A 27,811-nucleotide genomic window follows, 5' to 3' on the forward strand; every position below is an offset into this window, starting at 1 on the left:
CTAAGTCCATGTCCATGTTCAGGCTGGGGTCTGTAGTGGTGTCTGTGAATCTGGTTGCCACAAAGGGCTCTGTAGATGGTAGTGCCCAGGAGCCATTGCTGTGACCGAGTCAGCCACCAATTTGAGTGGCCTGTTCTGCCACTGGAGTTGTGATGGTGCCTGGGCCCAAGCTGCTGCCAAGGATCATGTCTGGGTTCATAGTACTGTTACAGCTGGGATCTGCGGTGATGTCTATGGCCTGTGTTAGCAAGGGGGTCATTGGAAATAGTTTGTACCGAGTCAGTCCCACTTTTCACTGGCACTGGGATGGCTGGCCCTGCCCCTTGCTGAATACTGTAGCAGGTAAGCTGGCCTTATGAAAGGGAGAGCTTGCTGCTAGACTTGGGAAAGATGGCCCCACAACTCACTCTAGGCATATACCTCACCTGAGAAGCAGACTACAGCTGACTCAGTTGTCAGGTAAGCTGACACTGAAGGCATGAGAACAGGAGACTCCACCTTGCTCCCCGATCAGCCATGGTGAGGGAAAGATGTCCTCCCTCCTTCATCCATTACTACCTGTGACAGGTGAGTGTAATGGCACTGAGATCACAAGTGTACGATAGCTTGCCCTAACCCTCACCAGATGTGGAATTTGACAAAGCAGCTTCTGCTTCCCATCTGTGAAGCACACTAGAGCTGCCTCTGTTGTAGATGCAGGTGAGTCAGGCCTAAGATATGGGAGCAACAGAGCTGGCCCCTTCCCCACCCCCATCTTCCATGTGTTGGCATGGGGAAGGGAAAGATGTCCTTCCCCTCTGTCCCTTGCTACCAATGGCAGGTGAGAGAGCTGGCCCTGGGAATGCAAGAGTGAGAAAACTAGCCCTTCCCTACACCAGAAATAGCACACAGGGGAGTGGGACCTACACTCCACTTGGGCAGCACACTAGAGATGGATGACCATGTTATTGAGGTCACAGGTGACCCAGTCCTGAGTGCATAAGAGCATGAGTGTGGACCCAGCACCCCTTTTCATGCCCCCTACAGCAATCAGGAAACAGGGCCCTGCACCTTGCCCTGGCAAAAAAAAAATAGAGCTGGCCCTGGCAAAATGAATGAGGGAGACTTCAGTGTCAGGGCCTTGAACAGGAGAACTGGCCCTGCTCCTTGCTACAGGTGCCTTTGGTGAGCTAGGCAAGACAGTGCTGGGTAGCTCTTCCAGGTAGAGATGATGAGGGAAAGCTAGAGAACTGATTAGCCCAGCTACCATCCAGGCCCAGAATCAGGGCTATGAGTTAACCCAACCCGACATCCAAATCATTTATGAACTGTTGGAGCATGTGAAGAGGATGAACATAGAGATCCAAAATAGCAGGATCTCCACGACACAGGATAACAGTATATACATGAGGAGCCCCACTGAGCCTCATTATCCATGGTGTAGCAGAAACCATTGGCCTGGAGCTAGAACAATGACTCATGGCAATGAACACTTGCAAGTAAACATGGATGGACTAAAGGGTAAACTGTGCCTCAAAGGACCACACTACAACTTCCACCAGATTTTTCTTTTTTGGCTGATTTTGCTTTTGTTTTGTCTTGTTTCTTTGTTTTGTTTGTTTGGGTTTTTTGTTTTGTTTTGTTTTGTTTTTTAATTTTAAATTTGGTTATGATTTGTGAGGGAGGTTGCAAAAGCAGAGGGCAGATGTGAGGAGATGTGGAAAAATGTAGGCTCTGAATGTATGAAATGAAATCCACAAAGAATCAACAAAAGTTAAAAAGAATAGAAAATAAAAAATAGAGTATTAGATGAGGATATGATTAATTACTTCCTCACTGCCCACAAGGCTAAATAGAATGAGGAATTCTCTACCAGGGATGAGGCAGCTCCCTCTCAAAATCTTACTCTCAATTAAAAGCACGCTCTTGAAGCTTAGGAGAGGGGATCTTTTCTTTATTCTGTTATAGAAAGTCCTAAAGAGGCTAAGGTGCATGAAGCCTTAGTGTCACACACCTTCAATCTCAGCACTTGGGAGGCAGAGGCAGGTGGATTTCTGTGTGTTCAAGGCCAGCCTGGTCTACAAAACAAATTCCAGAACAGCCAGGATTGTCCCACAGAGAAAAAATGTCTCAATTGTAAACAAACAGAGAGGCAAAGGTTAAAGCTAAGTTGAAATTGTTCTCAGATATCCTACAGGTTGAAGGAAGGTAAGAAGGTTCCTGTTCTTTTCCTCAAGCATTCATAAAAGGCTAGAGAAAACAAACCAATGTGGTATTGAACTAATAGGAGGAGGAAGCTCTCCTGTTGGACATGCTCTTAGCATAGTCAGCTTCAAACATTCACAGAAACCTGCATAACCTTGTGCACATTAATCACTAATTAAAGAAATGTCTTATATGCTTTACCACAGGCCAGACTTGGGGGGGGGGGTTTCTCAGTCATGGATTCCCCGGTCATATGTATCTCTAACTTGTGTCAAGTTGATTTAAAAAAAAACCAGTCAGGACACAACCATCATTGTTTCCATTGCTTTTCCTGGCATATAATAAAATATTTTATGTTTTTATTGTGTTTCTACTGGAATATGTGCTGTACCTTTTGTAGTATTGTAGCAATTTATATAAGAGATTATCAAATTAGAGTTCAAAATTAATTACAGAGGGAGATCCACAGGCAGCTGGCCCACCTGGTCTTCTGGCAGGTATGGCCTAGGGTTGGACAGGGGGTGTTTGTCTGGTCTTCAGGCAGGCATGACCTGGAACCAGAAGCTGGGTCACTCAGAGACCTAGAACATTCTGCTATACTCATAGGTCAGTGCCTATCCCACTCATCATCGGAGTGGCTTTTTCCAGCAGCTGATGGATGCAGATGCAGATTTCCATGCCAAATCATTAGGCAGAGCTCATGGAACCCTGAAGAACAGGTAGAGAAAGGATCCCAGGAATCAGAGGGGTCAAGGACACCAGGAGAACATGGCCCACAAAATCAACTAAGGAGGACTCATAGTGGTTCACAGAAACTGAAGCAGCAATCTCAAAGCCTGCATGGATCTCTGCTAAGTCCTCTGCATATATGCTATGAGTTTTTGGCTTGGACACTTTTGTGGAACTCCTAACAGTGTGCATGTTAGTGTGCCTGATTCTTTCAACTGCTTTGGGGCCCCCTTTCCTCCTACTCAGTTGCCTTGTCCAGCCTGAACTTTAGGGCTTGCGCCTAGTCTTATTGCATTTGTTATGAAATGTTTGGTTGATATACCTGAGTAGCCTTCTATTTTCTGAAGGGAAACAGAGGAGTAACAGATCTGGGAGAAAAGGGGGATGTGGTGAGGAAGTGGGAAGAACAGAGGTATAGGAGCATGAGAGTGGGAATGGAGGGAGGGAAAATTATGTTGGGATGAGTTGTATGAAAGAATAATAAATAAAAAGAAAAAATAAATTTGTTCCTAATGTTACTTCTAAAAAAAATTTTGTCAATTTCAAAATGGATATATTATCACATGATATTCCTTAAATTTCTTGTTCATTAATGGTGGCCTCAAAGGTAAGACAATCTTAATATTATTCAAAAAATCACTTTCATTAGAATATTTTTCCTCTTATGGATTTGAAATGGATAGCATTAAATAGTTTCCACTTAAACTTTAATTTCTAGTTAAAATCAATGATTCTGCCTGAAGGACCAAAAGGAGGCTCCATTTGCTGTTTGGTGGACCTAAGTCTGTCATCTCTACTTCTAGACACTTACTTTCTGCCCCAGCATTCCAGGAAATCCAGGGAAACCCTGTGAAAGAACAACAAATACTGTGACTGTTTTGAAATGCCACTTGGAACTGGTTGTGGATACATTTGGTCAGCCATTTTTATGATGACTATCCCTCAATCCACAGGTGGGGGAGCTCCCACTACTATTGCAGCACATCACTTGTACAGATTTGCCATTACCTTTTCTCCTTTGTGACCCTAGTCACCACTTTCACCTCTGGATCCCTAGGAGAAAACCAAAAGAGAGGGTCAATGCACTAATATTGTACTTCTCTGTGTGTGTGGTGAGGGGTAGTTAGGGATAGGAGCATGTCAAACTGATATATCCTAGGCCAACTCCCTCATTTTTGCAAAGCTCCAGGCTCAGATAATATGTAGTTTGCTTTCTGGTTAGACCCACTAAGTCTTTTTTTTTTCTTTTGATTTTTGTTGTTGTTTTGTTTGTTTGTTTGTTTTGTTTTTCAAGACAGGGTTTCTCCATGTAGTTTTGGTGCCTGTCCTGACTTTTGCTGTGTAGTCCAGGCTGGCTGGAACTCACAGAAATCTGACTGGCTCTGCCTCCCTTGTGCTGGGATTAAAGGTATACACCACCACTGCCTGGCACCCCTAAGATCTCTTCAAGTTAGGTAGTAAAAGGAAACAAAGAAAGTCCTGACTCTCAGATCCCCTCATCACACAGGGCATGTGTCTACAGGTGCTTGTTGGTGTTTGTTTTATTTTGGTAGAAGAGAAGGCTGTGTGATAGAAACCTGGCCTTAGGCTAAGTCCTCTCTTCCTGCACCCCTATGATGACTGAGGATGACTCCCTACCTGGTTCTCATTTGTTTCCCTACTCCCTGTGAGGAACAGGAACCTCACTGGGAGGTCCTTTATACCAGAATTGCCCTGCCTCAGGAGACCTGCTCTTCTCTCTCAGCCCAAAAATCAGTCTCTGGAAAGACAGAGGAGTAGCCAGGAATGATGGCTGCAGTTGATATCTCAAGAGAGAGCTGGGCCTGTCTTCTACTCACCTCCAACTCCAGTAATGTACCCAGACCAAAATCTGGGATGCTACCCACCACCAACTCTAGGATCTGGTCTGGCAGGAGAGACAAGGATTGACCTTTTCTACTCTGGATCCTGGGAAGCCCTAAAAGAAAGCAGACTGCTTATCATCAGCCTCCAAGACAGCTGGGTGTGCAGTAAGAATGGAAGGACTCCTGAATGTGCTGCTTAGGTCTCTGGACTCGACTGTGAGTTTTAAGGGGCATGCAGTAGTAAACAGGAAGATGTCCTGGGGGTTTGTGTTTATACAAGGCTTAAAAACAATGTAGCTTTTCTCAGCCCTCAAAAGCCTAATCCAGAGGCAAAACCCTGATAGCCAAAGAGAACAACAGGAACATGATCCCTGTGTCCCTGTAGCCCAAGGCATGATGTCCCCCAAAGGCCTGACTCACCAGCACAGGGTGACAGTCCTCCAGTCCTGCCCTCCCCATCTTTGTGGACAACTGCTGCTCCCCAGTCTTAGTGAGAGGGCCTGGGAATGTCCCTCTGGACCACACACTGAACTCAGTGCCCATTGGTCCTCTTGACCCCGCCAAGCCCATCACACCCAGGTCACCTTTTCCACCCTAAGGCAAGTAGAAGATGGAAAAGGACCACAGTGTCAGTTCTTCCAGAAACAGAAACAGGGCTTGTGGGAAAATCTGGGATGGAACCAGGGTGTTGGGTCTGGGTTGTAAACTTGAATTCCTATATGGCCTTTTGCCTCCTTCCGGGGCTCCACTCTCCATTTTTCATTGTGGCCCTTGAGATTAAATAGAGAACAAAAATTGTTAGTTATTTTGTGGTGCTCTTACCGTTTTAAGCATAGCTAGGAATATATGAGCAGGAGAGAAGGAATCCAGAAAAGACGGTTTAGCATTGAGAAAGAAGAAAGCAACTCTTTCCATTTGTCTGCTTCCTGACAGAAATTAGATAACTCCCTTAAAATATCAGGATCTAAGGAGCTGCTCGGCGGCCACTTTTTCTTGTTTTTTAAAGTATATTTGGGCCATTTCTTAGTACAGAGACGGATCAGCTTAGGAATCTTTGTGTAAGGCATTAACCTGAGAGGTTTTAAAGCTTCAAGAAGACAGCCTAATGGAGAGGAAGGACTTACAGGGTTGAAAGCCTTGTTTCCCATGTCTGCAGCAGAGAGCCAGGAAAATAAAAAAAAAATAAAAAAACAAACGTGATCCAGAGCCAAAGCCCCAGGTGTCCCCAAAGCCAAGGACGGATACCAGGCATAGGCCGCTAATTGGCTGGTCAGCCAGAGAAGTGGGGTACCACCACGTGAGGCAAGGATTCCCCAGGAATCTGGACAGCATCTACTGCTTCATCAAGCCGGAAGAACATGTCGCCTTCATGCGGTCCCCAGGACGCACCCAATGGCGGTGGTCCCACTGTGAGGAATATCTCAGGCTGCAGACGTGGGAGATGGCTAGAAATTTAGGCCTGTGATAGGGGCCGACTGTAGCCAATAAAGACCATGGCCAGGGGTTCACCCGGTTTCAAGAATACTTAGTGAGCTGCTGGATGCTCAACAGTCATTCTTACAGATTCAGGAAACCATTTACGATGGCCAAAAAGAGGGGGACTCTCCAATCAGAGAAGCAGTGTTGGATGTAGTTTAGTGCGGCCAGGCAAAATAGATAGTGGTCTGTCATGAACAGAGCAGAGTCCCTGGTTTGTGTGAAGCAGTCCCGGGTTTCAGCACCAGATGTTAGTTATTTTGCAGCGCTCTTACCCTTCGAGGAAATGTCACTAAACACGACAGAATCCACTAACAAGACTTTTATTAAGATAAAAGGGACAGACAAGTGCTCAGGCTTGTGGAAGAGACACCTGTGTGGAGAAAAGAAGAAGAAGAGGAGGAGGAGGAGGAGGAGGAGGAGGAGGAGGAGGAGGAGGAGCCGGGAATATGGCGTAGGCTCATAAAGGCTGGGTGGCTCATGTGCGTACTCAGGTCAATGTAACTACTCCATGCATGGCATTGTGTGCTCTTATGCAACCATGAAAAGTCACAGGATCCTGGTCACGGGAGATGCCTTGACCCGGAAATGGCTATTTTGACCTGGAACTGGCTAGGCAGAAGTGTCTAGGTCTGCCAGGTTTGTGTAAACATGCCCAACCATGGGGGATTGTTGTGGTGAATCCATCAAAAATGTCCAAGATAATACAGATCACCAAACTAAATACTCACTAAGAAGCTATACATGGTAATGTTTGATCGTTTCCTGGAAAGGGTTGTGAGAGGGTGGGGAGACAGTGTGAGGGCCTCAGAAAATAGGCTTGCCACACATACAAATTCTTTGCCTGATTTACTTTTTGCATAGGGTGGGCCTTTCAGACATCTCATTATACTCTCACCCCCAGTTTGAAGCCAAGCAGAGGCAAAAATCAGCCTCTGGATAGATAAATGGCAGGAGGTGGTTAACAAGTAGGGTGGGTTCTGTTGTGACTCAGAGTAAGCGTGAATCTGTTTTTATAGTATTTTTATTTTATAATTAACTTAATTTCACATATCAGCCATGGATTCCCCCATCTTCCCTCCTCCCACCTCTCAGTCCTCCCCTCCCAATTGACTCCACACTCCCACCTCCTCCAAGGCAAGGTCTCCCCTGGTGAGTCAGTCCAGCCTGGCAGACTCAGCCAAGGCAGGTCCAGTCCCCTCCTCCCCTTACACCAAGGCTGAGCAAAGTGCCTCAGCATAGGCCCCAGGCTCCAAAAAGTCAACCCATGCACCAAGGACAGGTCCTGGCTCTACTGCCTGGGGCCCTCCCAAACAGATCAAGCTAATCAACTGTCTCACTTATCCAGAGGGCCTGGTCCAGTCCCATGGGGGTTCCTCCACCATTGGTTCTCCGTTCATGCATTTCCACTAGTTTGGCTATTTGTTTCTGTGCTTCCTCCAACCATGGTCTCAACATCTCTCTAAGCTGGAATCTTAAGCATTCTCTATACTACAAAACTGCATGCCACCTCCAATTATTAGAGATACAAAGTCAACTATATGCTCATTGGTGGGTTAATTTGTGGGTTTTTTGTTTTTGTTTGTTTGGTTTTGGTTTTTTTTGTTATTATTTTGTTTTTTAGGGCAGGATCTCATGTGTCCCTGGCTGGTCTCATTTAAGTGAAGATGGCCTTGGACAGATGCTCCTGCATCCACCCACTGAATGCTAGGATTATAGGAAATGTATCACCACTTCTGGCTGCATATTCTGAATTTTGAATACCTTTACAAATTACCTTAAATGTAAAACTAAGCAAGTGAAATTAATTTTGCTAGCATTTTGCTTTCATTTAATTTGTCTCTTCAACATGTAATCACTGTAAAATTATGGGAAAAAAGGAAACTTTGAAGTGTACATGTTGCATGCTGAGGATCGAGGTTAGGGGTAGTGCACTTGTCTAGCATGTACAGGTGCTGGGGCTCATAAGAGAGAGTGGAGGAACCAAGGTACAGGAACCTGCTACATAACTGCTGGAAGTATAGCTATACAATGATGCAGCCACTAGCACCAGAGTATGCACAGCATTTATAATCGAGAAAAGGTAGAAACCCCAGATAACTACTGCTTGATGAATGGGTAAACAAAGGGTGCTGTGTTAATACAATGGTCAAGTATCTAGCCCTGAAAAGGGGTAGAGTACTGCTACATCCTATAACATGAATAAACATCACAGACATTAAACTCAGTGAAAGAAGCAAAATGACAGAAGAATGGGATAGTTCCCTATTAGCTGGTTTGATTTCTATTAAACACCCAGAGTGAGAAACCTGAAGCAGAAAGTTAGATTGGTAGCTGATAGGGGGTAGAGTCTGGAGGAGTGAAGAGTAACTACTAGTGAATAAAGGGTTTCTTCTCCAATGACAAAAATATTTTAAAATCAAACAGGGTGATGAATGCATACTTTTAAGAACATACTAAGAAAACCCTACTGGATTGTATACTTTAATAGAGTGAACTTACTAGATAAGTGCATTACATTATTATTTAAAGATTATATTTATTTCATGTGTACTATGTTTGCCTGCATGCATATTGTACATTGTATGTATGTCTGCTGCCTGTGAAGATACAAGAGGATGGTGGATTCCCTAGAACTGCATTTACAGATGGTTGTGAGCTCCATGTGGGTGCTGTTGTGGGTCCCAGGGTTTGTAGCTGAGAGATATTGAGGATTACCTTTCTCTCCAGTACAGACTGCCTTCCAGTACCAGGAACTCTGGTTAGTAGGTGAAGAATCTAGTTAGACTTCAGCTGAATTTCTCCATGTTCAATGACAGAAGTGTTACCTTCAGAAACAAGACCTTAACATCAGGTTGTGCAGAGACACCAACAGACTTGGAAATACCCTGTGCTATTTGGAGGGTTCTGTGGGTCCCTTTGGTTAAGGACTCAACAGGCTGTACATTGTTCCTGGCACAGGAGGTTTAAGATAGCGGCATAAGATGTCTAATTGGAGCCTTGTCAAACCTATTATGTTTTGAGCCCGTTTAGATTCCTTTCACTTATGTATAGGAAGCTTCTGGGGTAGTCAGTTCCCATATAGTTTTTCAAAGGGTCTGCAGTGTTGATTGTCCCTGCTCATATTCCCTCCTTTATCCTTCTCTCCCATCTTCCTCTAATTAAACCTTCCTAATCTAGTGTTCACTTATATTTTCTTAACACTATAGACTATTCCCTTCCTTGAGAGATACTCTCCTCCCTTCTTCTCCCTTACCAAGTACCAAACCTCTGTGGTTGTTCAGATTGTAGTTCTCATATCAGAACTTTTAAAAGAAAAAAAAATCAAAACCAGTATTTGTCTTTTTGGATCTGGTTTGGCCCAATCCGGATGGATTTTTTTCTATCTCCATCAGGCCAGTCTTAGGGAGGTATTTTCTCATGGCTGCAGGACTATAAGGACCTGACCCACCAACCAACTCCCCCAGTGTTTTGCCTTGGAAGCTCTGCAGGTAGCTCTACTCCAAAATTCCAATTGACAGTGTTTTGCACATGCTCTGAGCATGGTAGGCTTTCGTCACTGGAGTCTGACATGGGCATGCGCAGAGCACGTGCACGGGGTTCACAACTGCTGAGCACCATTGTGTGCTCACAGCGCATCACAATGCCAGGGTAGCTGTGTTGCTAAGGGTAAAGCCGAGTTTGGCTCACACTGAACCAAGGATCTGCGCTTGCAGGACGGTCCCGTGTGTCAGTGGCGAAAATTTACCAGTGTTTTAAATTTGTATTCTACCAGTGTTCTATTTTTTACTGTAGGGTTTGTGAGGGTGCGGGTGGGTAAAAGGGCGGGGCGGGGGGGGGGGAGGCAGGGAGGGTCTGCACAGCCTTAGGGCTGAACATGCAGGAAGACATTGACCCAGATGCCCTTAGTATTCAAGCCCCAAAGCGGGCTCGCTGGTACACCTGCCTGTGGCCCTCATGCCTGGGTCATGGGTGCTGTTGTCGCAAACGACGAAGCAAATTTCCCCTCGTGAATGGCCAGGACACAAGGAGCAGGTAATGGGACCTGGGGAGGGGAGAGGGACAGGAGGGACAGGAACTGTTGGTGACAGTCAAGGCAACTAAGGAGAAACACACCTTCCAGGACTGTAACCTGAGGGAGGGGAGAGGTCATGCTTAGGCTCTTCTTTCACTGAGCCCAGTGGGGTTTGTGCCTGCTTTAGGCTTCCAGGCATCTGGGACCTGCCCAACTTGGAAGGGCAGCTCCTAGGCCTTTTTTAAGAGAAGTAAAACAAAGAACTTCAGTTAGTTTACAAATCCTTTTACATTGTCTCTTTTAGAGCACTTTATTGGGTGCTTTAAAGTGATTTAGCTAATGAAACTACATACATTTTATTTTTATGTGTATACTTAATTTTTTTTTAGATTTATGTATATGAGTGTTTTGCCTGCATGTATTTCCAATGCACCACGTGCAAAAGAACGTGTTGGATCCCCTGGAACGGGAGTTACGGACAGTTGTCAGTGCTAGAAATCAAACCCAGGTCCTCTCCAAGCAAAACTAGAGTTTGTAAACACAAAGCCGTCTCTCCAGCCCATAACGGATATTTTTTAATACTATGTTATATACAACACAGAAAACTGTAACATGAGATAAATTTTTACATAAAATGTCAACTTTAAGCCCCCCCCAAAGAATCACTAAGAAATCTTACATTAGTGGGATCCCTGTTTGCTGAGGGATCATATAAGGAAATTTTCAGTTGGAACTATGACTCTGACCCCCACTCCTTTGAGTATATGTTGTATGTGTGTTGGTACATATGTGAAGGCTATAGGTTGACATTATCTTCCTCAGTTGCTTTTCATCTCATTAACAGAGTGGTATGTGTGTGTACACATATATCCCATACACCTGCAGTTAAGTATGTGAAGGTCAGAAGAAAGCTATATTTGAGAGTTGTATTCTGCCATATTGTGGGTTCTGGGGGTTGAACTCAGGCCATCAGGTCTGCTGGCAGGTCCCACCACCTGATGAACCACCTTGTGGTCCCTACTCCTCATTTTTTGAGGCAGGTTCTCTCACTCAAATCCCTACTAGGTGTGATTTATTGTCTTGCAGTATACTGATTCAGCTTAACTTGCAGGCAAACAAGCTTTGGGGATCCTCCTGTATCCACATCCCCAGCACTAGATTTTCAAGGTGTTGGGAGTTCTGAACTCAGGCCCTCAGGCTTGCCTGGCAAGAACATTACCAACTGAGCTCTTCCAATCATCCCCAGCCCTTGTTTTCTATTTCTTATTTCACACTATGTTCTAAAGGGGAACCAGGGACACTCAACAGTATATTTTTCCATAGCCCGTATGCTTCTTGGTAATCTCTGTAGTTCTGAGTGGTTACTTAGTCTTCAAAATGTGAACTTTATACAAATAATAGAACAATAAATTATATTTTCAAAATATGCTTTGCTTAACAAACACATTCTTTTAAAACACTGAACTTTCCAACTGTATTTATCCATTCTGTCAATCCATTTATTCCCCACATGGAACTTAGACATCTCCTATACAGCATACACATTCTACTATCTCTCAAGACCCTCTCATTCTTAAAATGTTTATGTTTATCTGCCCAGTCAGCTTTCCTTACATTCTATACATTTAAATAGTGAATACAAAGACCCATGCTCATTTGAATCCTGCTTTTCTTTTGGCTTAAAGCTTTATGAAAATCAAAGCAAGGGAGCTATGATACAGTGGGTTATCTCCTTATAGAGATATTTGCTCAATTTTGATGTGTTGGACACATTGGGGGTTCAAGGCAAAGCACTATGGCTTGCTTTGCTACCATTTGGTGTCTGGATTATCAGGGACACTATGTCTATTGTCTGAGGACTAGGCTGTGTGCCTGTTGGCAGCAAATATAGAAATATTACTTTTGGGCATTGAGAAGTGAAAAAAATCAAAGTATCAATGACTGAGGATTTAGATTTTTGTTACTGCTATTTTCATCTTGTTTGCCTTTCATAGTTTTAAGAGCTAAAATTTACATAGATACATGTGACCTGTAGAATTGCCATGGGCCTGTGGATTGTATCATATATCATTTTATGTAAGGCACAGTGGACTGCATGATAACCTTTTATTTTGTATAGTGGCAAAGTTAAAAATATTGCCTATTATAGTCATAAAATATCATGGCAGAGATTTTAGCAATGCTAAAATGTGAAATAAAGAGTAAGGTAGGCAGTGACACTGACCTGCAATCCTGCCTACTGGGAGGATTACCAAGTTCAAGCCCATCTTGGGGAATATAGTTTTAAAATATTGTAAACATATTTGAATAAAAAATTGTGTCTTCGGAGTAGGTAGAATTCTGTGTGAAATTGGTAAACATTCCAGTATTTTTATTGTTTCTTATATGTTTTCCTTTAAAATGCTATGTTCAGCATAGTTTTTGAAAATCATGTTGACTCTTTGATCACTCATTCTGCTTTAAATGGCTTTTGGGAAATCATGACAATGAAATTCTATTACCAGATCCTATTCTTTTTTTTTTTTGATTTTTTGAGACAGGGTTTCTCTGTGTAGCTTTGCGCCTTTCCTGGAGCTCACTTGGTAGCCCAGGCTGGCCTCGAACTCACAGAGATCCGCCTGGCTCTGCCTCCCGAGTGCTGGGATTAAAGGCGTGTGCCACCAACGCCCGGCCCTATTCTTTTATTTTTTTTTTCCTGTCCTGTCTGAAATGTCTTCATGCTGTGTTGGTCAGATGTGAGTCTGTTCACCCACATTCCTGAAACAGCTATCATGGTTAGAGACAGTTATCCACAATGAGTATAAAGAACTGAGACTCAAGTTTTTGGGCTTTGCTGGGTTCCCATCAGCAGTAGCCTTTGAACATGGTTCTGTAGAGAACTTTCCCACAACTGAATGAAGCCCAACATAGAAGCAAGAAAAACACAGCTATTGCACCAGCATTCACCAACTACAAACCCCAGGCACCTAGAGCTTAGCCATAGCCAGTAAAGAAAGGAGATGGAGAGACGGTGCTCCCCTCCCATGAGTTTTAGAACAGGCTGTGACTTAACATTACAAGGCAATATTTGGTGATGGTTTGGTGTCTACTAGCAAACAGGTAACTACAACAACAACAAATACAATGCCATCTATAGACTGTCAAAAATATATTGGCTGGAGAGAGTAAAGACAAGGGTTGCTTTCCTGTTCCACCATGTCCATCTCTTGGGAGAACAGAGAAGAGACTGTGTGCTATAGGTTCAGGAGAGGAGGGATGAACCAGGAGTAATAATTGAACTGGTCTTATACATGTGCAACTGTAAAATATACTTACAGCAGCCATTAAAGCAAAGGATGTGGAAGAACCCCTCTTCCTTGTCCCTGTGTGCATGCCTGTGTGGTGGTGGTGGTGGTGGTGAAAAAAACAACTTCAAAGCACCCCAAATGCAGTGACTTCTGCGATTGTTGGCAGCTTGATGCTTAGAGATAGGGTATATTTCGTGTTCTACCAAACCAACTTCTTGGGAGAGAGCATGAGACTCAAGGAACTGCCTAAAAAGTTTCTTGACAAGAAAGGGGTCATGGTGCCTTAGGGGTAGAGGAAGAAGAATGAAATAGGAGCACTAGGTGCTTTGAGCACACAAACACAAAGCCATCAGTTACTGCAACCATCAGAACAAAGTGTGTGCAAAAACCACCATCCTCCCTCTAGTGTGTCTGAATATGTGGATGTTGCATGTGATGCATGTGTCTGTGCAGTCATGAAGGGAAGAGGAGGATATCAGTGTTTTGTGTCATTCTCTAGCTTATCTACTTGACATAAGGTCTGTGACTTAACCTGGAGCAGCTATCAGCCACCAAGCCCAAATGATACCCTGTAAATCCCACCCACAGTACTGGGGTTACAAGTGCATACGTCCATGCCAAGATTTTTATGTGGTTGCTGAAGATTCAAACTCCGGCTGTTGTGTGTGGGCAGCAAACACTCTTATTGACTGAGCTATCTCCCAAGCCATCGACTGTTTTAACTTTTATTTTTAAATAGAAGTAAGTCTTAACTGAATGTTTTATAGATTAAGTTGAAACTCCCAAAAGCAACCAGAAAAAAAACTCCATAAAACACAGGTCAAGGTTGCATTACATAAATGCAAAAATGTCACTCAATATACAGGTAACCAATCTTTCAACAGAGTTGATCAAAGGACCAAACCAACTCATTATAGCATGTTTTTATTCTGAAGGCTCTCTGAAAAACCTGACAGCCCTGCATCCACACCAGGGAAAGAAGACACTACGTATGTTGTTACGGTAAAGTGATCCTTTGTGAAATTCATTTTCATATGAATTTTGTTAAAATGCAGCAATAGTTTACCTATCACAGTTTTGCATGGAAATTTGGCCAGAGAAAAACATTCTGTTGGTGTGAATTGTCATTTCTATAAATTGTAAGTGAGTAATAAGTCCTTGCAGATAGTGGTGGCCCAATAAAGGAATGGACTGGAAACACAGTGAGTGGAAGATTGAGAACAGTCCTCACATAATACATGCTTCATGTTTGACCAAGGATGGTTTGCAGATACAAATACACCTTAGAGTGATTTTAAAACATGACTGTGTTAATACACCTGAATACATTTTAATAGGTCCAGTGATTTCAGTTTCTAGGAATTGCCCAGGTGCCTTTACCTTTGGCATAAGTGCAGGCAGCTTTTATCTTCCTATGGACACTCCTACTTCAGGATCACATGTGAGAGCATCTCCTCTTTTCTGTCTTTGCTTCTTATTTACACTAGCAGGAACTTGTGGAAATTTAGCCACTTGTAATCTGTTCATCCAAATTGTTCATTATGAAGAGATTATAGCATGTTTTTTTCTTTGATTCCCTAGGAGTATGTGGAAAAGTCTTCCTTTACTTACATAATAGGTTTGTATTCCTCAAATAGCCAGCAGTTCTAGAAGCGAAGATTCAATTACCATATAGTAACATTTTAATGTCTGGAATTTTTGTTTTGTGTTTTAAAATAATAGACCCTTACATTCTCTGTGCCACATTTGAACATTTAAAATAGTGGTGGGTTTTAATTAGATATTGATCTATTCATATTAAAGCGACTTTATCACTGTGAGCTGCTGGAGGTAAGGAAACTGGTTTAATTGTATCCTGGAGCCTTAGAGTGAATCATAAGTTGCATATTAATGACTTCTGAATGTGAATCAATGGACAAAAGCTGTTTCATGGGTACTATGATATGGAGAACACACATTAGTGATTAAATCAGTGTTTATTTACAAATGAAAAATAATACACACCTTGGACTCCCCACGAGGATAGAGAAACACTGATGAAAGGAGGTCAATTAAAATTAATAATCATCTCATATAAGATCAGAAATTTTGAAACACTGGGAATTCAGTGTAGTCTCAGCCACAGGGCAAGGTCAAGTTTCTAAGTTCATGATGTTCTCTTATACTTGGCTAGCATAAATACAGGTTAGTACTTGATGACAAAGTAGTAATTTGTAAATAGATGAGCATATTTTGAGATATTTCAGGTTTAAGTAAGAGTTTCTACATTTTATGATTCAATACACTGAACCTTTCAGGAATAAAGGAGTTTTAATTTGTGTGGACACACACACAAAAAAAAGAATTAAATTCAGAAAAAAAACAAAGAAAGTGAAACCTCTAAATTTCTATTACAGAAAAGCAAAAAACAACTATTTTACTTTACTAACATCTGCAATTTGAAAAAGATGAAGACTGAAATAAACCTATCATCACTGGAAAAGGTAATAACTGACAATTACAAAGAAAAAAATTTATTAACTGATAATTGCACCTAATATAAAAAGTAACATATTTGCTTGTGAGAGGAATGATGCCTCTGCATCGCCATATCTGCAGTATTGCAAATAGTGTCAGAGAGAGAAACCAAGCTTTTAAAATGTCCTTCACCACCGGGCAGTGGTGGCACAAGCCTTTAATCCCAGCACTCGGGAGGAAGAGCCAGGCAGATCTCTGTGAGTTAGAGGCCAGCCTGGACTAGCAAGTGATTTCCAGGAAAAGGCACAAAGCTACACAAAGAAACCCTGTCTCGAAAAACCAAAACAAAAAAACAAACAAATAAATAAATAAATAAATAAATAAATAAATAAATAAATAAATAAAATGTTCTTCACCACCTTGATACCCTCATTTCTGGAAACACACAAGCATTTCACCCTCTAGTTCTCAACCTTCCTAAGGGTGTGTCCATCTGATGACCTATCTCATGTTGTGGTGAACCTGCACAGGAAATTTTTTCCCTTGCTATTTGATAACTGTCATTTTTCACGTCTTATGAATTATCATGTCTATATCAATGTTTTCAGAAGGTGTTAGGTGAACCCCGTGAAAGACAGTCTTAGGTTTTCCAAATGGGTCACTAACCACCTGTTGAGAACCACTATTTTCATGGGTATGTGATAGTAAATTAGACTATGGAGACAAAAATCAGAAAGGGAGCTCTTTGAATCAGAAAAGACGCCACACACAAATAAAGAGAGTAAACGTTAGAGAATCATGCAGTAGATAATGTCAACAGGAACCTACCAAACACTCTTGTATGACTTCAGTGGATTTATTTTAGGGGTTTAAATGTTTGGAATGCATTCTTTCTGTGCACTCTCATTGTGGTCTGCCCACTGACATCCAGGGGCGCTTTGGATCCCCTGGCACTGCAGTTCCAGAAGGTTCTCAGCCAAGATGTTGGTTCTGTGAATCAAAACCAGAGCCTCTGCCCCAGCAAAAAGTGGAAACCCTGCTGATTCATCTTTCCAGACCCCAGAATCAATATGTTTCTTATGCACCTGTTCATAAGCAAAGACCAATATGTCCTTAGTATAAACGGTGAGTCAGCTTTCAGGGTGGTTGCCAAAATTTTATACCCTAGGCCTCATCAGCCTGCTGGTATGAAACATTGAAATGCAGAGAACTTATAGGAAGGAAGAACATGAATAGGAGGTGGTCTTGTTGGTACACTCCTCTAATCTGTGCACTCATAATGCAGAGGACACTGGTCTCTTTGAGTTCAAGGATAACCTGTTCTCAATTTATTTGGTGAATGGGAAAAGGCAAGAAACTGTTTGCCACAGCAGAAGTGTGCAGGTGCAAGGATAATTTTTAGGAGTTGTTTCTATCCTCTCACCATTTCAATCTCAGGGTTCAATTGGAAGTGTCAGTCATGCTGGCAAGTGCCTTTATGACATTAGCCATTTGGAGGCCTTAATACATATGCTTTGAATGTAAATATATCAGCATTAATACACACTCACACACACTCCACAAAATACAAAAGAAATTGATACAATACACTAGCACACCAATGCCATCAGATCATTCTGCATGCAGGCATAATGACCCGGGATCCATCCCAGAAAACACAATTACCAGCAAACTGCTTAACTAAAACCATGTGTTGAGAATACTCGGTTAAAGATCATTAGACATGGTTCCCATTTTACTTCCAGCAATGAAACTCAGATCCACCTATCTCATGCCAGAACTCAGGCGACCTCAAAGAAACTGAGCAAAAGAGAGTGAAACACTTTTCTCCTGTTCTGTTTTGAATTTTGGTATTCATAATTTAAAGGAACCCAGCACAGCCTCTTTTGTGTCAGAAGACGGCTTCATTTGAAAACGAAGCAAATAACGGTTTTGGGTCTCACACACACTTCACATACAGACCAAACAAAAGAATTGATTTCCTTAACTGAGAAGGTTCATCCTCTACCTTTCCTTTGCAGAAGAGCGAGGAATATATTGGCTGTGCAATAAGGTCCTCCAGCATCAAGACCATCTTGGGGGACCTGGAACTGTCTCCGCTCCATGAGGTAATAACTGATAGCTGCAAAGAAAAAGAAATATATTTTCCTTTAATTCCCACTAATTTGACATGTAATATATTTGTTTGTGTAAGGAACGATGTCTCTGTGTTCCTATGTCTGCAGTATTTCAAATAGTGTCAGAGAAGAGGAAGCCAGCCTGGCCCATTTCTTCACATCCTTCATATCCTCCCTTCTGGGAGCCCACAATCTAATCACCCTGTAAGGCACTAGTTCTCAACCTTCCTAAGGGTGTGGCCATCTGATGACCTATCCCATGTTGTGGTGAACCTGCACAGGAAATTTTTTCCCTTGCTATTTGATAACTGTCATTTTTCACGTCTTATGAATTATCATGTCTATATCTATGTTTTCAGAAGGTGTTAGGTGAACCCCGTGAAAGACAGTCTTAGGTTTTCCAAATGGGTCACTAACCACCTGTTGAGAACCACTATTTTCATGGGTACGTGATAGTAAATTAGACTATGGAGACAAAAATCAGAAAGGGAGCTCTTTGAATCAGAAAAGAAACCACACACAAATAAACAGAGTAAACGTTAGAGAATCATGCAGTAGATAATGTCAACAGGAACCTACCAAACACTCTTGTATGACTTCAGTGGATTTATTTTAGGGGTTTGAAATGTTTTGAATGCATTCTTTCTGTGCACTCTGTTTGTGGTCTGCCCACTGACATCCAGGGGCGCTTTGGATCCCCTGGCACTGCAGTTCCAGAAGGTTCTCAGCCAAGATGTTGGTTCTGTGAATCAAAGCCAGAGCCTCTGCCCCAGCAAAAAGTGGTAAACACTGCTGAGTCATCTTTCCAGACCCCAGAATCAATATGTTTCTCATGCACCTGTTCATAAGCAAAGACCAATATGTCCTTAGTATAAACGATGAGTCAGCTTTCAGGGTGGTTGCCAAAATTTTATACCCTAGGCCTCATCAGCCTGCTGGTATGAAACATTGAAATGCAGAGAACTTATAGGCAGGAAGAACATGAATAGGAGGTGGTCTTGTTGGTACTCTCCTCTAATCTGTGCACTCATAACGCAGAGGACACTGGTCTCTTTGAGTTCAAGGATAACCCGTTCTCAATTTATTTGGTGAATGGGAAAAGGCAAGAAACTGTTTGCCACAGCAGAAGTGTGCAGGTGCAAGGATAATTTTTAGGAGTTGTTTCTATCCTCTCACCATTTCAATCTCAGGGTTCAATTGGAAGTGTCAGTCATGCTGGCAAGTGCCTTTATGACATTAGCCATTTGGTGGCCTTAATATATATGCTTTGAATGTAAATATATCAGCATTAATACACACTCACACACACTCCACAAAATACAAAAGAAATTGATACAATACACTAGCACACCAATGCCAGCAGATCACTCTGCATGCAGGCATAATGACCCGGGATCCATCCCAGAAAACACAATTACCAGCAAACTGCTTGACTACGAACCATGTGTTGAAAATACTCGGTTAAAGATCATTAGACATGGTTCCCATTTTACTTCCAGCAATGAAACTCAGATCCACCTATCACATGCCAGAACTCAGGCGACCTCAAAGAAACTGAGCAAAAGAGAGTGAAACACTTTTCTCCTGTTCTGTTTTGAATTTTGGTATTCATAATTTAAAGGAACCCAGCACAGCCTCTTTTGTGTCAGAAGACGGCTTCATTTGAAAACGAAGCAAATAACGGTTTTGGGTCTCACACACACTTCACATACAGACCAAACAAAAGAATTGATTTCCTTAACTGAGAAGGTTCATCCTCTACCTTTCCTTTGCAGAAGAGCGAGGAACACATTGGCTGTGCAATAAGGTCCTCCAGCGTCAAGACCATCTTGGGGGACCTGGAACTGTCTCCGCTAGATGAGGTAATAACTGATAGCTGCAAAGAAAAAGAAATATATTTACCTTTAAGTCCCACTAATTTGACATGTAATATATTTGTTTGTGTAAGGAACGATGTCTCTGTGTTCCTATGTCTGCAGTATTTCAAATAGTGTCAGAGAAGAGGAAGCCAGCCTGGCCCATTTCTTCACCTCCTTCATATCCTCCCTTCTGGGAGCCCACAATCTAATCACCCTGTAAGGCACTAGTTCTCAACCTTCCTAAGGGTGTGGCCATCTGATGACCTATCCCATGTTGTGGTGAACCTGCACAGGAAATTTTTTCCCTTGCTATTTGATAACTGTCACTTTTCACGTCTTATGAATTATCATGTCTATATCTATGTTTTCAGAAGGTGTTAGGTGAACCCCGTGAAAGACAGTCTTAGGTTTTCCAAATGGGTCACTAACCACCTGTTGAGAACCACTATTTTCATGGGTACGTGATAGTAAATTAGACTATGGAGACAAAAATCAGAAAGGGAGCTCTTTGAATCAGAAAAGAAACCACACACAAATAAAGAGAGTAAACGTTAGAGAATCATGCAGTAGATAATGTCAACAGGAACCTACCAAACACTCTTGTATGACTTCAGTGGATTTATTTTAGGGGTTTGAAATGTTTTGAATGCATTCTTTCTGTGCACTCTGTTTGTGGTCTGCCCACTGACATCCATGGGCGCTTTGGATCCCCTGGCACTGCAGTTCCAGAAGGTTCTCAGCCAAGATGTTGGTTCTGTGAATCAAAGCCAGAGCCTCTGCCCCAGCAAAAAGTGGTAAACCCTGCTGAGTCATCTTTCCAGACCCCAGAATCAATGTTTCTCATGCACCTGTTCATAAGCAAAGACCAATATGTCCTTAGTATAAACGATGAGTCAGCTTTCAGGGTGGTTGCCAAAATTTTATACCCTAGGCCTCATCAGCCTGCTGGTATGAAACATTGAAATGCAGAGAACTTATAGGCAGGAAGAACATGAATAGGAGGTGGTCTTGTTGGTACACTCCTCTAATCTGTGCACTCATAATGCAGAGGACACTGGTCTCTTTGAGTTCAAGGATAACCCGTTCTCAATTTATTTGGTGAATGGGAAAAGGCAAGAAACTGTTTGCCACAGCAGAAGTGTGCAGGTGCAAGGATAATTTTTAGGAGTTGTTTCTATCCTCTCACCATTTCAATCTCAGGGTTCAATTGGAAGTGTCAGTCATGCTGGCAAGTGCCTTTATGACATTAGCCATTTGGTGGCCTTAATATATATGCTTTGAATGTAAATATATCAGCATTAATACACACTCACACACACTCCACAAAATACAAAAGAAATTGATACAATACCCTAGCACACCAATGCCAGCAGATCACTCTGCATGCAGGCATAATGACCCGGGATCCATCCCAGAAAACACAATTACCAGCAAACTGCTTGACTACGAACCATGTGTTGAAAATACTCGGTTAAAGATCATTAGACATGGTTCCCATTTTACTTCCAGCAATGAAACTCAGATCCACCTATCACATGCCAGAACTCAGGCGACCTCAAAGAAACTGAGCAAAAGAGAGTGAAACACTTTTCTCCTGTTCTGTTTTGAATTTTGGTATTCATAATTTAAAGGAACCCAGCACAGCCTCTTTTGTGTCAGAAGACGGCTTCATTTGAAAACGAAGCAAATAACGGTTTTGGGTCTCACACACACTTCACATACAGACCAAACAAAAGAATTGATTTCCTTAACTGAGAAGGTTCATCCTCTACCTTTCCTTTGCAGAAGAGCGAGGAACACATTGGCTGTGCAATAAGGTCCTCCAGCGTCAAGACCATCTTGGGGGACCTGGAACTGTCTCCGCTAGTTGAGGTAATAACTGATAGCTGCAAAGAAAAAGAAATATATTTACCTTTAAGTCCCACTAATTTGACATGTAATATATTTGTTTGTGTAAGGAACGATGTCTCTGTGTTCCTATGTCTGCAGTATTTCAAATAGTGTCAGAGAAGAGGAAGCCAGCCTGGCCCATTTCTTCACCTCCTTCATATCCTCCCTTCTGGGAGCCCACAATCTAATCACCCTGTAAGGCACTAGTTCTCAACCTTCCTAAGGGTGTGGCCATCTGATGACCTATCCCATGTTGTGGTGAACCTGCACAGGAAATTTTTTCCCTTGCTATTTGATAACTGTCATTTTTCACGTCTTATGAATTATCATGTCTATATCTATGTTTTCAGAAGGTGTTAGGTGAACCCCGTGAAAGACAGTCTTAGGTTTTCCAAATGGGTCACTAACCACCTGTTGAGAACCACTATTTTCATGGGTACGTGATAGTAAATTAGACTATGGAGACAAAAATCAGAAAGGGAGCTCTTTGAATCAGAAAAGAAACCACACACAAATAAAGAGAGTAAACGTTAGAGAATCATGCAGTAGATAATGTCAACAGGAACCTACCAAACACTCTTGTATGACTTCAGTGGATTTATTTTAGGGGTGGAAATGTTTTGAATGCATTCTTTCTGTGCACTCTGTTTGTGGTCTGCCCACTGACATCCATGGGCGCTTTGGATCCCCTGGCACTGCAGTTCCAGAAGGTTCTCAGCCAAGATGTTGGTTCTGTGAATCAAAGCCAGAGCCTCTGCCCCAGCAAAAAGTGGTAAACACTGCTGAGTCATCTTTCCAGACCCCAGAATCAATATGTTTCTCATGCACCTGTTCATAAGCAAAGACCAATATGTCCTTAGTATAAACGATGAGTCAGCTTTCAGGGTGGTTGCCAAAATTTTATACCCTAGGCCTCATCAGCCTGCTGGTATGAAACATTGAAATGCAGAGAACTTATAGGCAGGAAGAACATGAATAGGAGGTGGTCTTGTTGATACACTCCTCTAATCTGTGCACTCATAATGCAGAGGACACTGGTCTCTTTGAGTTCAAGGATAACCCGTTCTCAATTTATTTGGTGAATGGGAAAAGGCAAGAAACTGTTTGCCACAGCAGAAGTGTGCAGGTGCAAGGATAATTTTTAGGAGTTGTTTCTATCCTCTCACCATTTCAATCTCAGGGTTCAATTGGAAGTGTCAGTCATGCTGGCAAGTGCCTTTATGACATTAGCCATTTGGTGGCCTTAATATATATGCTTTGAATGTAAATATATCAGCATTAATACACACTCACACACACTCCACAAAATACAAAAGAAATTGATACAATACACTAGCACACCAATGCCAGCAGATCACTCTGCATGCAGGCATAATGACCCGGGATCCATCCCAGAAAACACAATTACCAGCAAACTGCTTGACTACGAACCATGTGTTGAAAATACTCGGTTAAAGATCATTAGACATGGTTCCCATTTTACTTCCAGCAATGAAACTCAGATCCACCTATCACATGCCAGAACTCAGGCGACCTCAAAGAAACTGAGCAAAAGAGAGTGAAACACTTTTCTCCTGTTCTGTTTTGAATTTTGGTATTCATAATTTAAAGGAACCCAGCACAGCCTCTTTTGTGTCAGAAGACGGCTTCATTTGAAAACGAAGCAAATAACGGTTTTGGGTCTCACACACACTTCACATACAGACCAAACAAAAGAATTGATTTCCTTAACTGAGAAGGTTCATCCTCTACCTTTCCTTTGCAGAAGAGCGAGGAACACATTGGCTGTGCAATAAGGTCCTCCAGCGTCAAGACCATCTTGGGGGACCTGGAACTGTCTCCGCTAGATGAGGTAATAACTGATAGCTGCAAAGAAAAAGAAATATATTTACCTTTAAGTCCCACTAATTTGACATGTAATATATTTGTTTGTGTAAGGAACGATGTCTCTGTGTTCCTATGTCTGCAGTATTTCAAATAGTGTCAGAGAAGAGGAAGCCAGCCTGGCCCATTTCTTCACCTCCTTCATATCCTCCCTTCTGGGAGCCCACAATCTAATCACCCTGTAAGGCACTAGTTCTCAACCTTCCTAAGGGTGTGGCCATCTGATGACCTATCCCATGTTGTGGTGAACCTGCACAGGAAATTTTTTCCCTTGCTATTTGATAACTGTCATTTTTCACGTCTTATGAATTATCATGTCTATATCTATGTTTTCAGAAGGTGTTAGGTGAACCCCGTGAAAGACAGTCTTAGGTTTTCCAAATGGGTCACTAACCACCTGTTGAGAACCACTATTTTCATGGGTACGTGATAGTAAATTAGACTATGGAGACAAAAATCAGAAAGGGAGCTCTTTGAATCAGAAAAGAAACCACACACAAATAAAGAGAGTAAACGTTAGAGAATCATGCAGTAGATAATGTCAACAGGAACCTACCAAACACTCTTGTATGACTTCAGTGGATTTATTTTAGGGGTGGAAATGTTTTGAATGCATTCTTTCTGTGCACTCTGTTTGTGGTCTGCCCACTGACATCCAGGGGCGCTTTGGATCCCCTGGCACTGCAGTTCCAGAAGGTTCTCAGCCAAGATGTTGGTTCTGTGAATCAAAGCCAGAGCCTCTGCCCCAGCAAAAAGTGGTAAACCCTGCTGAGTCATCTTTCCAGACCCCAGAATCAATGTTTCTCATGCACCTGTTCATAAGCAAAGACCAATATGTCCTTAGTATAAACGATGAGTCAGCTTTCAGGGTGGTTGCCAAAATTTTATACCCTAGGCCTCATCAGCCTGCTGGTATGAAACATTGAAATGCAGAGAACTTATAGGCAGGAAGAACATGAATAGGAGGTGGTCTTGTTGGTACACTCCTCTAATCTGTGCACTCATAATGCAGAGGACACTGGTCTCTTTGAGTTCAAGGATAACCCGTTCTCAATTTATTTGGTGAATGGGAAAAGGCAAGAAACTGTTTGCCACAGCAGAAGTGTGCAGGTGCAAGGATAATTTTTAGGAGTTGTTTCTATCCTCTCACCATTTCAATCTCAGGGTTCAATTGGAAGTGTCAGTCATGCTGGCAAGTGCCTTTATGACATTAGCCATTTGGTGGCCTTAATATATATGCTTTGAATGTAAATATATCTGCATTAATACACACTCACACACACTCCACAAAATACAAAAGAAATTGATACAATACCCTAGCACACCAATGCCAGCAGATCACTCTGCATGCAGGCATAATGACCCGGGATCCATCCCAGAAAACACAATTACCAGCAAACTGCTTGACTACGAACCATGTGTTGAAAATACTCGGTTAAAGATCATTAGACATGGTTCCCATTTTACTTCCAGCAATGAAACTCAGATCCACCTATCACATGCCAGAACTCAGGCGACCTCAAAGAAACTGAGCAAAAGAGAGTGAAACACTTTTCTCCTGTTCTGTTTTGAATTTTGGTATTCATAATTTAAAGGAACCCAGCACAGCCTCTTTTGTGTCAGAAGACGGCTTCATTTGAAAACGAAGCAAATAACGGTTTTGGGTCTCACACACACTTCACATACAGACCAAACAAAAGAATTGATTTCCTTAACTGAGAAGGTTCATCCTCTACCTTTCCTTTGCAGAAGAGCAAGGAACACATTGGCTGTGCAATAAGGTCCTCCAGCGTCAAGACCATCTTGGGGGACCTGGAACTGTCTCTGCTAGTTGAGGTAATAACTGATAGCTGCAAAGAAAAAGAAATATATTTACCTTTAAGTCCCACTAATTTGACATGTAATATATTTGTTTGTGTAAGGAACGATGTCTCTGTGTTCCTATGTCTGCAGTATTTCAAATAGTGTCAGAGAAGAGGAAGCCAGCCTGGCCCATTTCTTCACCTCCTTCATATCCTCCCTTCTGGGAGCCCACAATCTAATCACCCTGTAAGGCACTAGTTCTCAACCTTCCTAAGGGTGTGGCCATCTGATGACCTATCCCATGTTGTGGTGAACCTGCACAGGAAATTTTTTCCCTTGCTATTTGATAACTGTCATTTTTCACGTCTTATGAATTATCATGTCTATATCTATGTTTTCAGAAGGTGTTAGGTGAACCCCGTGAAAGACAGTCTTAGGTTTTCCAAATGGGTCACTAACCACCTGTTGAGAACCACTATTTTCATGGGTACGTGATAGTAAATTAGACTATGGAGACAAAAATCAGAAAGGGAGCTCTTTGAATCAGAAAAGAAACCACACACAAATAAAGAGAGTAAACGTTAGAGAATCATGCAGTAGATAATGTCAACAGGAACCTACCAAACACTCTTGTATGACTTCAGTGGATTTATTTTAGGGGTGGAAATGTTTTGAATGCATTCTTTCTGTGCACTCTGTTTGTGGTCTGCCCACTGACATCCATGGGCGCTTTGGATCCCCTGGCACTGCAGTTCCAGAAGGTTCTCAGCCAAGATGTTGGTTCTGTGAATCAAAGCCAGAGCCTCTGCCCCAGCAAAAAGTGGTAAACACTGCTGAGTCATCTTTCCAGACCCCAGAATCAATATGTTTCTCATGCACCTGTTCATAAGCAAAGACCAATATGTCCTTAGTATAAACGATGAGTCAGCTTTCAGGGTGGTTGCCAAAATTTTATACCCTAGGCCTCATCAGCCTGCTGGTATGAAACATTGAAATGCAGAGAACTTATAGGCAGGAAGAACATGAATAGGAGGTGGTCTTGTTGATACACTCCTCTAATCTGTGCACTCATAATGCAGAGGACACTGGTCTCTTTGAGTTCAAGGATAACCCGTTCTCAATTTATTTGGTGAATGGGAAAAGGCAAGAAACTGTTTGCCACAGCAGAAGTGTGCAGGTGCAAGGATAATTTTTAGGAGTTGTTTCTATCCTCTCACCATTTCAATCTCAGGGTTCAATTGGAAGTGTCAGTCATGCTGGCAAGTGCCTTTATGACATTAGCCATTTGGTGGCCTTAATATATATGCTTTGAATGTAAATATATCAGCATTAATACACACTCACACACACTCCACAAAATACAAAAGAAATTGATACAATACACTAGCACACCAATGCCAGCAGATCACTCTGCATGCAGGCATAATGACCCGGGATCCATCCCAGAAAACACAATTACCAGCAAACTGCTTGACTACGAACCATGTGTTGAAAATACTCGGTTAAAGATCATTAGACATGGTTCCCATTTTACTTCCAGCAATGAAACTCAGATCCACCTATCACATGCCAGAACTCAGGCGACCTCAAAGAAACTGAGCAAAAGAGAGTGAAACACTTTTCTCCTGTTCTGTTTTGAATTTTGGTATTCATAATTTAAAGGAACCCAGCACAGCCTCTTTTGTGTCAGAAGACGGCTTCATTTGAAAACGAAGCAAATAACGGTTTTGGGTCTCACACACACTTCACATACAGACCAAACAAAAGAATTGATTTCCTTAACTGAGAAGGTTCATCCTCTACCTTTCCTTTGCAGAAGAGCGAGGAACACATTGGCTGTGCAATAAGGTCCTCCAGCGTCAAGACCATCTTGGGGGACCTGGAACTGTCTCCGCTAGTTGAGGTAATAACTGATAGCTGCAAAGAAAAAGAAATATATTTACCTTTAAGTCCCACTAATTTGACATGTAATATATTTGTTTGTGTAAGGAACGATGTCTCTGTGTTCCTATGTCTGCAGTATTTCAAATAGTGTCAGAGAAGAGGAAGCCAGCCTGGCCCATTTCTTCACCTCCTTCATATCCTCCCTTCTGGGAGCCCACAATCTAATCACCCTGTAAGGCACTAGTTCTCAACCTTCCTAAGGGTGTGGCCATCTGATGACCTATCCCATGTTGTGGTGAACCTGCACAGGAAATTTTTTCCCTTGCTATTTGATAACTGTCATTTTTCACGTCTTATGAATTATCATGTCTATATCTATGTT

General features: G+C 42.2%; 1 protein-coding gene and 2 long non-coding RNA genes across 3 annotated transcripts in view; 1 reads left to right on the top strand and 2 right to left on the bottom strand.

The window, feature by feature from the left end:
- Positions 1–2,497: 2,497 nt before the first annotated feature.
- Positions 2,498–3,869, bottom strand: LOC143270129 (uncharacterized). Its single transcript, XR_013047100.1, has 2 exons — positions 3,725–3,869; positions 2,498–2,765 (listed from the first exon to the last, which is right to left on the bottom strand). It is a non-coding gene; the product is annotated as an uncharacterized LOC143270129 (long non-coding RNA).
- Positions 3,870–4,876: 1,007 nt separating this feature from the next.
- Positions 4,877–9,849, bottom strand: LOC143270131 (uncharacterized). The gene is made up of 3 exons (XR_013047102.1): positions 9,490–9,849; positions 8,952–9,061; positions 4,877–5,527 (listed from the first exon to the last, which is right to left on the bottom strand). It is a non-coding gene; the product is annotated as an uncharacterized LOC143270131 (long non-coding RNA).
- LOC143270124 (uncharacterized) overlaps positions 9,789–27,811 on the top strand; it is a 34,682-nt gene continuing 16,659 nt past the window's right edge. Inside the window, exons 1-9 of the mRNA XM_076558969.1 lie at positions 9,789–10,268; positions 14,471–14,537; positions 15,932–16,018; positions 18,014–18,100; positions 19,885–19,971; positions 21,754–21,840; positions 23,624–23,710; positions 25,492–25,578; positions 27,362–27,448. Coding sequence (XP_076415084.1) covers positions 10,111–10,268; positions 14,471–14,537; positions 15,932–16,018; positions 18,014–18,100; positions 19,885–19,971; positions 21,754–21,840; positions 23,624–23,710; positions 25,492–25,578; positions 27,362–27,448 — 834 coding nt within the window. The 5' untranslated portion in view covers positions 9,789–10,110. The remainder of the gene's footprint in view (positions 10,269–14,470; positions 14,538–15,931; positions 16,019–18,013; positions 18,101–19,884; positions 19,972–21,753; positions 21,841–23,623; positions 23,711–25,491; positions 25,579–27,361; positions 27,449–27,811) is intronic.

Source organism: Peromyscus maniculatus, chromosome 22, assembly GCF_049852395.1.
Source record: "Peromyscus maniculatus bairdii isolate BWxNUB_F1_BW_parent chromosome 22, HU_Pman_BW_mat_3.1, whole genome shotgun sequence".
Taxonomy (NCBI): Eukaryota; Metazoa; Chordata; class Mammalia; order Rodentia; family Cricetidae; genus Peromyscus; species Peromyscus maniculatus.